The sequence below is a fragment of the Mus pahari genome, chromosome 15 (assembly GCF_900095145.1).
Source record: "Mus pahari chromosome 15, PAHARI_EIJ_v1.1, whole genome shotgun sequence".
Taxonomy (NCBI): Eukaryota; Metazoa; Chordata; class Mammalia; order Rodentia; family Muridae; genus Mus; species Mus pahari.
Genome location: NC_034604.1, coordinates 70,704,698 through 70,720,428, shown reverse-complemented (window position 1 = coordinate 70,720,428; position 15,731 = coordinate 70,704,698). Strand labels below are relative to the sequence as shown.

General features: G+C 35.6%; 1 protein-coding gene across 4 annotated transcripts in view; it reads left to right on the top strand.

Annotated features, from left to right (window-relative positions):
* Positions 1-15,731, top strand: part of C15H18orf25 (chromosome 15 C18orf25 homolog) — an 85,636-nt gene that overhangs the window by 46,420 nt on the left and 23,485 nt on the right. For 2 of the 4 annotated variants that reach the window (XM_021214499.2, XM_029546732.1), the window contains exon 3: positions 14,089-14,256. The exons of the other annotated variants lie outside the window; for them this stretch is intronic. In XM_021214499.2, the coding sequence (XP_021070158.1) occupies positions 14,089-14,256 (168 nt within the window). The remainder of the gene's footprint in view (positions 1-14,088; positions 14,257-15,731) is intronic. 4 annotated transcript variants of the gene reach the window in all.

Genomic DNA, 15,731 nt, shown 5'->3' with positions numbered 1-15,731 from the left:
AAAAAAAAAAAGTTTAGAATTCTAAAGCCAACACAGTTAAAATATTCAAGTACACAGTGGTTCTCAACCAGAACTATACATTAAGTATTATCTTAAACTTTCAAAAGCAAAGTAATCTTTAAATATCTTGGAGCCATCCTGGTTAGTGGTATTGTTAAGCCACTCCAGATTCTTAATTTAGCAAAGGCTAAAAACGGGTTAAACTCCATCATAAGTGAGAGAACACATTTTCCCAGATAGACCATTGAAGCTATGAAAAAGAGTAATATCATATATTATTAGTTATTTTATAATTTCTTTATAATAAGTTACTTTGGCTTGGTTAGTGAATTTTAACATTGCTCACCAGTGCTGTATCTATTAGGCTTAAGACAAACAAACCAAAAATAATGCTGTTGCCAGTTTGCTGAGTTAAGTGTGTTGAGGTAAAAATACACTTTTTTTTTAGATTATTAATGTTTTGTTCAGTGGTCTCAGTGTTTCAAAGCTGACATCAGTTGCGGTCGGATTTGAATGTGCGCTCAAGGAAACAGGAAATGCTAGGATTACTTGACAAAGGGGCATGGTGTGTGATAGGAACTTTAGAGGCAGTGTTTTAGAAGATTAAGTGATTGTTTTGCTAAGTTACAGAGACATACAGAGGTCAGAGGTCCTGAATGTATTCGGGAGACTAACTCATTTTGACACCAGTTAAGACCATGAGCAGTCCTTGAACCCAGGGGCCCAAAACATGGCTGGTTACTCCAAGAATTCCCCCTCACCCAGTCAGGTGCTTAAATGCTGATGCCCAACTTGCAAGTACTGCCACAGTGCTTTGTTACTTTTCATGTTCCTTGCCTGTTTGAAGGTTGACAATGTAGTAGAATTCCCAAAGACAGTAGTTTTCTAGTTAATACTGCTAAAAATGGGAAAATTTCTGAATCACCCATGAACTAGTCATTAAAGTGTATTTCTTCTTTATGGATTAAGTAAAGAGTATACTTTTGGTATTAAATGTTTCTTTTGATGCTACTTAAAGATTGCATAGTAAACAGATTTTTGTTTGTTTTGTTTTCAGTTAGGTTTTAGCTGAGTCTGGCGGCATATATCCATGATCCCAGCACTTGGGAGATAGGGAGGCAGGAAGACCAAGCATTCAAAGCCAGCTTCAGCTATAGAGGGAGCTTGAAGCTAGCCTGGGCTATGTGAAACCATTTCTAAAAACAAACAAAATAGTATTTAAAACAGAAAGTAGCAGTTTGATAAACACAAGTTTAGCTTGTGTTTTATTTTGTAGGTTGGAACATAACGTATTTTTACAACAATAGGAAGGAATGATTCTCTCCTTATGTTCATATAAAAGAAAAGTATGAATAAAAAAAGATTAGCAAAAACAACTCAGTAAAAATAGGTGGTTGGTAACTTGAGATTCTCTTACCATCCATTCCACAAACTTCACTCCGATTCAAATCCTGTTTGATTTTTTTGATTCAAATTTTCTATGAAGATTATGAAAGAATGTACTATATAAGCATTTGGATTCCTAGTTATTTAATGAATTTGTTATCAGTCTTCATTAAATTATATTGTACATGAGAAGCATGTATTACTTTCTTGATAAATATTTACTTTTAACCAACTATGCAACATACTGTGTGGAACATCAGGGCATGATGCTGCAGGCCTGTAATCCCAGCATTTAAGAGGTTGAGGATGGAGGATCAAGAGTTAGAGCTCAGTCTGGGTTATAGGAAATCCTTCCTTAAGGGGAGGGGGCAATATGATAAAGGCCACTTACTGCAGGTTGATTTTTCTTCAAGAGGAAAAATAGTGTAGTAGTTCCCCTTACTGGGAGAGGGTGTGTTCTAAGATTTCCAGTGGATACTGTAAGCTTTATACAGCACCGAACCCTGTATATACTATTCCCCCCAACCCCTGTATGTGCATCTCTATTATAAAGCTTAGTTTATAAGTTAGTCATATTAAGGTTAATAACAATAAGATAGAAAAATATATAAAAATACACTGACAAGCTATTTGAGTTATTGTCTCAGACTATCCCATTGGACTATATTCACCCTTATTATGATGTAGTAAGATGACAGATACAGTGCCTACATGTCAAGGTGACTAACACTGGCCTAACGTTGGGCTGTATGCAAAGGTGTCTTGGACAAAGGCACTGGGATATTAGAACAGTCTCCTAACTGACATGGCAGATTTCTTTGGGGATACTCTGAACTAAGGGATGATTCAGAGCTTGAGCTCAGGGCTGTGGAAGATTGCATCACACTCCTCAGAATACTGTGGATATTATTGTGAGTTAGTCATCTCCGCATTCTCCCTTTATTATTTTGGTCCTTAGTTAACTGTAAGGAATTGAAACAATGGAAAATGAAACTGTCCTTATTGGGCAACATTGTATTTCTCATCATTACATAAATCAACTTTAATCTTGAGCTTTAAATTAACCCTGGTAGAAAACAGTCAGTTGAATTGAATGGACTTTAAAATTTCTAGTGAAAATATTTAGTTAATATTAGTTTAATTTTATTTTTACTCCTTAGATTAAAAATAACTAATCTCTGGTCATTTTAAAGGTCTCCAAAGGGAATAAGCATGGCAGGATTGTCAGGCTTGTTAGACATGTTATATAGAATAGCTTTCTAATCCCGGGAGTGGGGAGGTGGAGGAAGGCAGGGGACCAGGAGTTCAAAGTCATCCCTGGCTATCTAATACGGTGCTCTGCTCCTGACACAAAAACAAAGAAAAGTCTTGCAGGATGGTAGATATGTTTGTATGTGGGATTTAAAAACATATTTTTGAGGATTTGTAGGAGTATGGTGAGAGACATTTAAATTGGCATGAAAATCTTCAGTTAGGGATATGTAATTTTGCTAATATTAACTGTTTTGTTTTGTTTTTGCTTTTTATTTTATTTATTTATTTATTTATTTNTTTATTTATTTATTTATTTATTTATATGTAAGTACACTGTAGCTGTCTTCAGACACTCCAGAAGAGGAAGTCAGATCTCCTTACGGATGGTTGTGAGCCACCATGTGGTTGCTGGGATTTGAACTCAGGACCTTTGGAAGAGCAGTTGGGTGCTCTTACCCACTGAGCCATCTCACTAGGCCCATTAACTGGTTTTTAAGTTTTTACTTTTCATGCAAGAGAAATTTGGCCTTTCCCTTCATATCAATGAAAAAAAATATTTTGTATTTTGTAGATTAGACATATTTAGAATTTTATATGTAAAAAATTAAAACCTGTAATTCATCTTAATATTGATCAGTAATTTTGTGTGGAAAAAAAATCACTGTTTTTCCCCCACTTAATTTTGAGACAGGGTTTTTTGTTTGTTTGTTTGTTTGTTTGTTTGTTTTGAGACAGGGTTTCTCTGAGTAGCCCTGGCTGTCCTGGAACTCACTTTGTAGACCAGGCTGGCCTTGAACTCAGAAATCCGCCTGCCTCTGCCTTCCGGACCTTCGGAAGAGCAGTTGGGTGCTCTTACCCACTGAGTCATCTCACCAGCCCCGTGGTGTTGAGCTTTAAACCAGGGCCTCACACATGCCAAGTAGCTTTCACTTAGTGACCATGCAGATATTTGCAACTTTTTTTTTTTTTTTTTTTTTCGAGACAGGGTTTCTCTGTAGCCCTGGCTGTTCTGGAGCTCACTTTGTAGACCAGGCTGGCCTTGAACGCAGAAATCTGCCTGTCTCTGCCTCCCAAGGGCTGGGATCAAAGGCGTGCGCCACCGCTACCCGGCAACATTTGCAACTTTTAATTAACAGGAATAGTCTGAGCCAAGGTTTTTCTTTTTCAAAAGAAGAGTTGAATTAAGTACTTGTAATTTTTTAATTTTCATGATATAAGTATATGAGAATTGTGAGTTAATCGTGGAAGGTTTAATATGTTTATGCCTAAGAATATCTTTGTAGATTGATGTACTTATTGTGTAATGAGTTCAAAGTTTATGAACCTTATTTTCAATCTATTGGGATAAGGTTTAAACTTTAAGATTTTTTTCCCTGTAACAATATAGGAGTTTCTGATGATTGCTGAGATTTTCTCTGAAGTGAAAGTATAGTTACAAACTTTGTCAGTCTATATGAATATATAAACATACATGTGTGTGTGTGTTTTTAAGTTTTATATCAATAGACGGAGCATACCATTTTTAGGTTACTAACTGAATTTTAAATTAGTCAACAATCTTTCCTTGAAATTGAGAGATGTTTTTAAAAGAAATTTTCTTTGTCTTTACTTTCATTCTAGAATCACAAATTTTATTAGTAGACTTATAGACATGAGAAAATACTGCTTTCATCTCAGCATGTTACTGTGACTTTTCTAATGCATACATATACTAATGAATTCTATTTTGCTTTCTGATAAAATATTTAACATATTAAGCATGACTGAAAATTACATTTATTTTTAAAATAAAAAACCCAATTCTTTTAGGACTAGGCATGTAAGAAAATTATTGCTGGTATTGATTGCAGTGACTGGATATTGTTTCATTTTGTTGTTGAGTTAGAACTCTATAGATTGTTTTGTTTTGTTTTTTTGTCTTACTTTGTAGCCCTTGGCTAGTCTGGAACTTACTATGTAGACCAGGTTAGCCTTGAACTCACAGAGATCCACCTGCCTTTTCCTGAATGTTGATTAAAGGCATGTGCCACCACCTTGGCTATATATAAAACAAGGAAAAAATTCAATGAATTGAAAGATTCAAGTAATAGTTGACATTGTAAAGTGATAGGATAATGTTTTAAGTTCTTGAAGAGATGTTAAACACTTGTCATTTTGGGAAGTCTTTTTTGCAAAAGTTTGGATAAAGCTGTAGAAGTGAGTTTTGGTAGAAAGAGAAAACTCCATAATACTGATTCAATTCAAAGAATATATACTAAAGTATTGAGTTTATCTTAGAGTAAGACTTGGCATTATATAGTCTGAAGACTTAGCTTTAGCCTTAAGGGTAATTTTTCAGTGGAAACCTACAGAAATTTTATTCTGATTTAATTTTCACACAGTGCCTTAAAGATAATACATTACTACTGTTTTAAGGATTATTGTTTTGAGAATAGATTTACTCTAATGATAGCATCATTTCCAGAATGCACAAATTCAAAATTCTTCCTTTAAAATAATTTGAGTTTGTACTATAGACATTTAAAGAACTGGATTATTAAAACTGCCTTCAGTGTAGCTGTTATGGAAGTGCCTAGTAGTTCATTTGCTGTGATTTCCCATAGTTGCAGAGCAGTTTAAAAGCAGTGATAGAAACTGCAACCGCATTTGTACTCTGTAAAGGGTTAGTCCTGGCAGGAAGCATCTTTCAACCCACAACACTAATCCAGGCATTACTCAAATGCTTTTATATCAGAGTGTCATCCTTTATTTGGATTGTACTGTCTCTTAACATCTGTGTATAGAATTATCTTTTATCTTATCAGGTGGTTGTTTTCATTTGTGGTTTTTTGTCATGGGATAGATAGAGAATTAGACAATCAAGTTGAAGACTTATTGACAACATGTTATTACTCCCACTTAGATTACTGGCCAGTAATTTCCTCACTGCATTGTGACATCAAAAGGGCCATAATCCTCTCACTAAGTTTTAACATTTTCTTTTTTTTTTTTTTTTAAAGACTTATTTACTTATTATTTGTAATTACACTGTAGCTGTCTTCAGACATACCACAATTGGGCATCAGATCTCATTATGGATGGTTGTAAGCCATTATGTGATTGCTGGGATTTGAACTCACGACCTTTGGAAGAACAGTCAGCGCTCTTAACCACTGAGCCATCTCTCCAGCCCATTTTAACATTTTTCTGACAGTTTTTCTGCAGTGTGTTTTCTCCTTGGTATTTACTAGTTTAGCATTCTGAAATATTCTATACCAAATCATTTTAAGAGAATCTTAACTAGCAGATTAAAGTAATCTGGTAATTAGAGCCACTTATGAGACAGTAACAACTATGTGTGTGTGTCTGTGTATGTGTGTGTGTGTATATGTGTGTGTATGTGTATGCACATTATTAAAATTGAGGTAACTTTAAAAGTTCAAGTAAGCCGGGCGTGGTGGCGCACGCCTTTAATCCCAGCACTTGGGAGGCAGAGGCAGGCGGATTTCTGAGTTGGAGGCCAGCCTGGTCTACAAAGTGAGTTCCAGGACAGCCAGAGCTATACAGAGAAACCCTGTCTCGAAAAACCAAAAAAAAAAAAAAAAAAAAAAAGTTCAAGTAAAATTTTAGTTTAGAATACATGAGAAATTAAAGCTTAGGATTTAATATTTTGCNTGNGTTTTTAATTTAAAAATATTTTATTTGTATAAGTGTTTTGCTCAAATGTATGTATGTGTGCCACGGTTAGTCCGTTGCCCTCTATGGTCAGAAGAAGGCAGTGGGTCCCCTGGAACCGGAGTCTCAGATGATTGTCAGCCACTGTGTGAGTACTGGGGACTGAACTCGTCTTCCGCGAGAGCAGCTGCTCCTGACTTTGTAAGAACCGTCTCTCCAGCCCCTGCATGACGTTTTCTTAAAATAAGAAACTTTCCTTTAATTTTCTCTCTCTCCTTCCTTTCCTTCCTCCTTCCTTGTTTCCTCTCTTTCTTTGCTCATTACTTTCTGCTTTGTTGTTTTTCCTGAGCAACAAAAACGAGTCTGATCTCAGGGATGTGCCACATGTATGCCTATCAGCTTAATCCTGAAGTCAGCAAAATTATATTTGATGAGTGGCTAGAGGCAAATTCCTGTGTTGTAGTCTATACTGGTAGAATGAATCCAGTCATTCATTAATACAATACCCATCCCTTGCTTCCTAACGTAAAGGGAGGGGGGATTGTGGGGGAGAAAATGGTCTGCTCACATATAAACTTAGATATGGTAGTTAGTTAATGGAGTGGGGGAAGACTTCTTTTAAGACAGTATCTTTGGACATAAATTATTGGTAACAGGCCAAATAAAAAAATATAATAGAGCTAGTCTGGCACGGTGTTACATGTCTTTAATACTAGTACTTAGAAGACAGAGGCAAGTGGGTCTGCTGATTTTTTTAAGCCAGCTTGGTAAACATAGCAAGTTCAAGGCTAGTGAGGGCTGCATAATGTGTTCCTGTCTTTAAAAGGCAAAACAAACAAACAACCCCCCCCAGATACAAATGAATTTATTTTGCTTACTGTTATGCAGGATTTAAGAGAGGGCCTCTGAGTATAGGTTTTTCTTAGCTTATGAGTTGCTGTGTGCAACTCAAACAAGTACACTGCCATTAATGAAAAAGGTATGTAGTATTCATTTTGTTCAACAAGGCATCTTTAATTGATATTACTGATAACTTTTTATGTTGTTAGTAACAAAGCCTTGTTGTGCCTTTGAACTTGTAATCCTCCTGCCTTAGCGTTGCTCCATTTTGAGATTTCAGGCTTTGTCACCTTGCTCAGCTCTTACTGATAACTTTCTTCTTTTTTTCTTAATTTTTTAATTTATTTTAAAGACAGGGTCTCCTATAATGCTGGTTGGCCTGCACTTACTGTGTAGCCAAGAATAATCTTGAACTCCTGGCTGCACCTGGAGTTCTGGGATTATAGTGTATTATCACACCAGGTCTTAATTTTCATTTTTAGTATTGTAGTTGATTTTGCCTAATGGCAGTTGCATTACAGTTATAGAAAAAATAGTATGCAGGTGTCTTGTTATCCTATAAGTAGATAATAAAAATTAAAGGCAAATTGTCTTACCAAAAGGCAGTCGTCTAAAAGTATTATTATATTTTATTTAGCTTAGACTTTTTTAATCTTTTCAAAAATTGGTTAAATAATGCATGGGGTGGTGAGATGATTTTGTGTTAGAATGTATAGTATTAAAATAGTTCTATCAAATTTATTAAACTTATACAATTATTAAATATATTTTATTCTTTTAGGTTTGTCTCAAATCCTCTTCAAAAATGGCATAGGTGCCTTTAATCATAGTATGCACAAGAAATGTATTGGTTTACCTAGAAGGTATATGAATTAATAAATGTAGATAGCATTGAAAATGACTTCATTTCTATGCTTTTGGAGGGAGTCTTAATTTCTGTTCTTACTTCCTTTGTCGTGGAGGAAAGTTAGAGTGAGCAGCAGGCTAGAGCAGTAAGCATGAGTAGATGGTTGGATTGCTGTGGTAGGTCACCACAGTCTTCCAGATGTGTCATAAACAAAAGGGAACGGCTGCCACAAAATGTATTATTTTTATTAGAACTTTCAAGATTTGAGAAGAATGTTAATTGCTGTTTTTATTTTATTGCATTTTCTTTATAATCTTTATACATCTGTGCATCTGGAGTGTAACTAATAGATCAAATAAAGAGTTTGAAAAAAAATGTTTCTTGTTACTCTGTTGAGGACTCTGTTGTAATTTTAGTCATTTCCTATGGGCTAATTCATATTACGTATTGACTATTCCTGAGTCAAGACATCTTTCTGCAATAAAACTAGTAGTGCTATAATTTATTTATAGTTAGAAAAATGGATTTTACACAGTATTTTTAGGATGATTTTCAATATTGGAATTGGTATATTGAAAGGAAGATAAAATGCCATTATAAACATAAAGGTGTCTATGTGCTCTACTGGTTAAAAATCAGGGTCTGGAAAGATAGCTCAGTGGTTGGGAGCGTTGGCTTGCCAATTCAATTCCTAGCAACACACACAACATCTGTACTGGAATCTGATGACCTGTCCTGTGTGTCCTCTTGTCATGCAGACATACATGCAGATAGGGTATTCACATACATTACATATATATGTCTTTTAAAAGAATCAGGGAGTATTTGGGAAAATGGAAAAATATAGACTGGGTCTGTTTAAAGAACTCAGTAAAATGTTGAATGAATGAATCTTTAGCAAGGAGGACTGGAAGAGATGGTTAAACTAGTATGTGATACTTGCACTCTCTGGTCATGTGTAGTGTGTGCTTTAGTCTTCAAATGCTCTGTGCCTGTGTGTTCCTTTAAGTATCTATAAATGACACTGCCTTATCTTTTCATTGGGTTCACTGAGTCAGCACCTTCTTATCTTTGTACAGGTGCTGACGCCTTATGCTGTCATTTTTCTTTTGATGAGCTCTTTGGGTATTCTGAGTATCTTGAAGTACCCTTTACCTCTTTGCTCCTTTCAAAGTGATAAATGGAACTCTTTCATCCATTATAAGGGACTTTTCTTCTGAACAAGATGACGACTTACTGTTTATCTGTGTGAGACAGTGTAATTCTTAAAGCTATTTCCGTGGTTGGAATGTTATGAAGTTTAAATTTTTTAGTAACTGAGATGAGCAGAGTGGAAAAAGTTTAGAGCAGACTGTCTCCTTTTTATTTTAAAAGCACCATTTTAAAAGCACTATAATTCCTAAACATAAAATGTAGTACATAAAATTTTGTTTCTGGTTAGCCCCATTTGACTTTTTTTTTATATTAAAATAGCTTTATGTTGTTATTCAGAAGAAAACTATACTCACACAGTATCTTATACTTAAGGTTGCTTGTTCAGAGACAACACTTCTTTGTTTTACTTTTGTTTTCTGTTGACATAATTTCTTTTCTAAGACTTCCTTTGACTACTTCCTTACTTATTCAAATGATTCTGGATTTGTATTTTTTTCTTTGATGGTAATGAAAAAAACAAGTATTCTCAAACATTTTTGTCATTTACAAATATAAATTTGTATTTTAGTATTCTAGAATATAGTAAGATTAGTGTTTTTAAAAGTAGCTTCTTCTAAAATTCACTCTCTTTGTATCTTGAAGTCTGTCCTGTTCCTTTGGTTCTTCAAGCCTATACTTTGTTCCCTTGTTAGCCACTAGCAACACTATGGGAATAATTTTTTTATCTGCTACTAAAATCTCAAGACTCACTCTTAGAGTCTTTCTTTAATATTTTTCTACCTAAGGAACTTAGGTTTTTCATCTGTTCTGAAAGAAGTGGGGTGGAGATAGATGCCTAGGCTAGACCCTGTCTTAAAATTTTAAAAAGGCTGCGAGTGTAGCTTCATGGTAGTGCCCAGCACTCATGAGAGTCAGTACTGGAAAAAAGAGGATAGGAAAGCAGTTAAATTGTGTAATTACCTTGTCTAGTTATACAACGGTATACTTTTAGTTACTAAATTTGAAAAGAGAATTCATTATGGATAAGCGTATTAAAGAAATATTTTATTTTGTTTTTTTGTATGGTTTTGATTTTTTTTCCATTAGAACACATTTTTTTTTTTAAAAAAGATTTATTTATTTATTATATGTAAGTACACTGTAGCTGTCTTCAGACATTCCAGAAGAGGGAGTCAGATCTTGTTACGGATGGTTGTGAGCCACCATGTAGTTGCTGGAATTTGAACTCAGGACCTTTGGAAGAGCAATCGGGTGCTCTTAACCACTGAGCCATCTCACCAGCCCTAGAACACATTTGAAAAAGAAAATAATTTTATTAAACATTTTAATATGAAATAGTGGAGAAGGTTGAAGATCAGAAAGATTTATTAGGAACGAGTATCAGTAAGATTCATCAGTGTTTGTTTTTGAAAGTTGGAACCAGCCTGGGGGGACAGCTCCCTTAGTAAAGTGCTTGCAGCACAAACACGAGGACCTGAGTTTAGTTCCAGGGAACAAAAGCCAGGTGATACTGTAAATTTCTAATTTCAGTCTTGTAATTTTGGAGGACCCCCTAGGGCTTGTTAGTTAGGCAGCATAGCCTACTTGGAGAGTTACAGGCCAGTGACAGTTCTTGTTTCAAACCTACAACCAAAGGTGAGTGATGCCTGAGAAATGATACTCAGGGTTGGTTCATTTGCATCTGTGTACACAAGGTGTGTGTGTGTGTGTACGCACGTGCCTGTGTGTAGCCTGTGAGTAGAGATTGATTGATTAGAACCTGTTCATATAGGAGCTTAGTGTAGACCTAGCACAGTGTATAGTGTGGCTGGAAATTAAACCAGAACCTTGTGCATGCTAGGCAGGTACTTGACAACTGAACTATCTCCCTAGCTTTAGGTTAATGTTCTTATATAAAAGATGGTTGGCAGACTTCTTGATTTAAAGACTTTTCTTGCTTTGTAATTGCAACAAGTTATAAGACACTCAAAAATATTTCTCTTAACTGGACATAGTGGTGCATGTCTATAATCCTAGCTGTCAGGGTTGCCCCCCAAAAGCAATTAGTGAGGGAAAGTCGCACGTGGATAAACTACACACAGATGTTACTAATTGTGTTCAGTTTACATGTATAAGGAGATATCTTTAATGTTTTATAGAAACTAGCAAATTCATTATGTGCTGATTTTTATGGGTGTGGTTGGTTTCAATAGACAGATGGGAGGATGTAGTTTGAGTAGCCTTGTTTGTGGTATGGAATATGCTTATGCTAATAATTGAATCTTAAACAGTTAATGTTTCCATGCAGGCCTATTGAAGTGAATATTTTAATATTCTTGGAAGTGAAGACAATCTCTGAGTAGGAATTGAGTTGTTCAGACAGCATAGAGGAATAATCAAGAGAGCAGGAGAAGGAGTCCTCATGTACTCTGTGCTGTGGTGAACTGACAGTGTTCGAGCATTCTGTTAACACACTGAGTTTTCATAAGAAAGCAGATAAAGGGTTAGAAAATGCCTCAGTGGAGAAGGGTGCTTTTGCAAAATCTGACCTGAGTTCAACCCTCAGAACCCACATGACGGAAGGAGAAAACTGGTTACTGCAGGTTGTCTTCTGACCTGTCCATGCAAATGGGCGCTCTCACACACTCCCATAGTAAATGTAATAAAATAGTTACATTCTGTGCAGCCAGAGAGTCAGTATGTCACAAAGTGTCACCATTAATTAGCTAATATCGCATACGTTTAGAGACCATACCCTGGTGCCAGTGCCTTACAGTTACTTAGTCGTGGCTTACTAATGATTGTGTAAGAGGATCTGGGAACACGAAACCTTTTTAACCGTGCTTTCTCACCGAAAGTCAAAGTTGGAAAAGTACTTTACTAAAATTTGTATAGTTCTAAGTTGTCATTGTCTGAATCCATTGGAAATGAAAACTGACAATGAACGCAGTTTAACTGTTAAGTATAATTAAGATATGAAAATATTGCTGTCTTTGTTTATGATAAATACTAAATTTAAGCTAAGTTATAAGGTGTGCGGTTTGGAAATATGGAAGATACAAGAATGAAGCCAGATAACAAGTTTATGCTTGTATTTTCTACTGATGAAGACTTTCAGACAAGTTATTCCCATGGGTAGGTGATGTGACTCTGCATGTATACATACATTTATACTTATTTGCATGATTATACATGTAGGAGTAGTACAATTTTGACTTGACTGGTGACCTCTTCAATTTGGGGGCAGAGGAGGGGAATACACGCATAAATGGCTCTGAATTGTTATTGGTTATATTAATTTTAGAATAATCAGTAAATAATTCATTGCAAACACCTGAAGAAACACACAAAGCTCTTTCAAAAATCGAACCTGTGGTCACATAGTCAATATTGTACTTGGCCCCCTTGCTCTCTGTACCTAAGTATTTGGACGTCACCCACTATCACGATTCCATAATAATCATTTTGAACTCTGACGAAAATTCTATAGAAAGATGCACTTTTTTTTTTTTAAAGAAAAGAAAAACCTCAAATGAACAAATTTTGCTGTTTGAACTAAAATCCATTACCATCTTGTTAAATGTTATGGGCTTTGGTGAACTTGATCACCCCGTAAGGGAACTGGAAATTATTTTTAATAGTCAACTAAAATTGCCATGATCGTCAGAATTTCATATTGTGATGTGTCTGTCCTTTATATAGTGGCATCTGACAACTCATTTGCTTTCTTATGTTTGATCACTTTTTATTTTAAAAAACTGTTGCCACATAAAATATGGGATAAATACCCCATGCGTATTCTGTGTTGTTCAGTGATAATTTATACAATGGATGTATGTATTGAAGCAATAAACCTTCATTGTATGATATATTTTGATTCACTGATACATATATTCATAGGCAAGAGTGTTATAATCATGTGTTTGATACTCATTTGTTGGATGATGTTAAAAATCTGAATGGAGAAATCAGTTTGCTTGCTCTCTCTTCATAGCTAGCTGTTGGATAGGACTCCGCATTCCCTTCAGCTTGTTCTAAAATGGGGGTAGAGGAATTTCCTGAAGCAAAACTGTTTCAGAATACTCTTGCTACTGTGTTAAGAAAAGGGTGGCAATATCATTTGAAAGCATGTGTTCACTTTATAAGCATGACTGCTGGGCTATTGTAGCATGAATTACTGTAGTAGAATTACTTTGGTACTCACCTGCAGTCAGTGAGAGGATTTGGGGATTGAAGCATGCTCTTATTTTTCCAAAAAGAGCTTTCTCAGCTTTCTTTAAAGCCTACTCACAAGGTTGCTATCCTTTACTTGAGTGAGCTTATCTTTTTCAGGGAAAAGAAAATATTAACATTCTTTCTCCCTTGTAGAATACCCAAAGCAAAATCCTGAGAATGGATTTTGTGGTATTGTCTTTTTGTAGAGTGTTGTAAAGTGTGTAACATCCCTGTTATTGGCTAAAGGGCCTCACTGGAGGTTATTAATTAGTTAGTGGACCAGAACTCTCATGTCAACTTTGTTTAGTAAATGAAAAAATGTACATGTGATTTTCCTCTCCAAGTCTACTAGGAGCTTTTAATATTAGCTACTAACAGATTCATTTTTCTAAAGCCATTAAGTTAGATTCCAACAGTTCACTGTAGTTATCCCCCATTTTCTTTGTGGAGTCATCAGCTTTTCTAACCCTGTTGCTGTTTAGAAATTAGTCAGTGTTACAGTGTTCACTACAGTCGTGTCTTCTGTCTCTCATAGTAAGTACTACCCCTTTCCTCTTTCCAAAATGTGTCCTCATCTTTGTAAACTTGGGTTATCTTATTACTTCAGCATCATGTTCAAAATACTAGATGCATAGAGTCAGCTCTAATCAGATGCAGTGATAGTTAAGGCAACTGACATTTAGTGGCTCTTAATTAATTGGAGAGGTATTTCTTACCCCACAAGCTAGATACAAGTATACATTTTTTTTCCTCCCTAGATGGACCTCCAGTTGTAGCTCATTATGATATGTCTGACACCAGCTCTGACCCAGAAGTGATAAATGTGGACAATTTATTGGCGGCTGCAGTAGTTCAAGAGCACAGTAATTCAGTAGGCGGCCAGAACACAGGAGCTACCTGGAGGACCAGCGAGCTTCTAGAGGCAGGTTGGTCTCCCCTACCCCTTCTCTAATGACATATTATGCATGAGTCCTACCAACCATTTCTTTTGGTAGTAGACCCTGCTGAGGAGAGCAGGCCATATACAACCAACTGTCATTGAATGGCTGTGATTGTCCAGGCTACCATGTATAATAACAATTTGAGTAGCATGTCATTTTACTTCTTAATCAGAGGGAAGCAAATGAAAACATATAAATGTAGGCAATAGTAAGTTCCAGGAGGCATACTCTTGGAATAGAGATGTTTGTATGAAAAGCAACCCAAGCAAGCTCCTTGGCCAGTTCTTTCCCTGCCTTACCTCTGGACAGCCGCCTTGCCGCTTCTGAGGGGCTGTGGATGCCCTCTACTCTATGCATGCTACTTCATCTGCGGGCTGTCCCTCTTAACCTCTCCCCAATAAGCTAGCTCTTGCCCTTTTAAAGCCCTTCTTTCACTTTCAACCTCTGTCATTTCAGGGAGCCTCTTTGTTTTGTGTCCTATTACTTTAGGTCTCTGACATTCTTAAAGCAGTACTTAGAGAGAACCTCACTGCCTATCAGAAGACTTCCCAGTGGGCCTCCAGCTTCCCTTCACTTTCTTTCTCAAATATTCTGCTTTATTTGAACTTTTAAAAAGGATTAGATAAGTTTAAGATAAAAGGAAAAGAAACCTTAAAAAACCTTTTTATTCAGTATATGTTTTCTTTGTTGCTTTCAAAGGTTTATGTTCATTGGTTTAAAGCATTGGTTTGGAAGTTTAATTGTTAGCCAAAGTATTACTTTTATGGGAAATTTTATATTTGTTTTCTGCATTAAAACAGTGCCAGTGGTCATTGTCCTGAATTCTTTCTTGCACTATCTTTGATGAACATTGAAGAAGAATAACTTACTGACTTTCTGATTAACTTTCCTGTCTGCTCTGGGCATTAGATTTAGTTTTGGTCTTGGATCAGCTGTTTTTCTTCTGGATTTTTATTTTTATGTGTATGAATACTTTATTTGCCCAGCAAGAGTCTTTTAAGGACTTATTAGTATTCCATGTCAGTTCTTGGAGAAGAAGTAATACTGGCCACATATATCCAAAGCTGTATGATTTAGTTTGTTCTATGTACTAGACAGTTTGTTTTTATTCTTATGCATGGCTGAAGAAGTAATCTGGAAAAAAAAAAGAAAGAAGTAATGTTCCATCTCATCCATCTCAATTTTATTTTTCTGCTTTCCTAATTATGTCATTACATATAAACATTACATTACAGCTACTCTTAAACATTGAGCCCAGGGTATTTTTTCTTTTCTTTTCTTTTCTTTTCTTTTCTTTTCTTTTCTTTTCTTTTCTTTTCTTTTCTTTTCTTTTCTTTTCTTTTTTCTTCTCTTCTTTCTTTTTTTTCTCTTCTCTTCTCTTTTCTTTTTTCTCTTTTTCTTTTTTTAATTTGTATGGATGTTTTGCCTGCATGTTAGTCTGTGCAACATTTACATGCCTG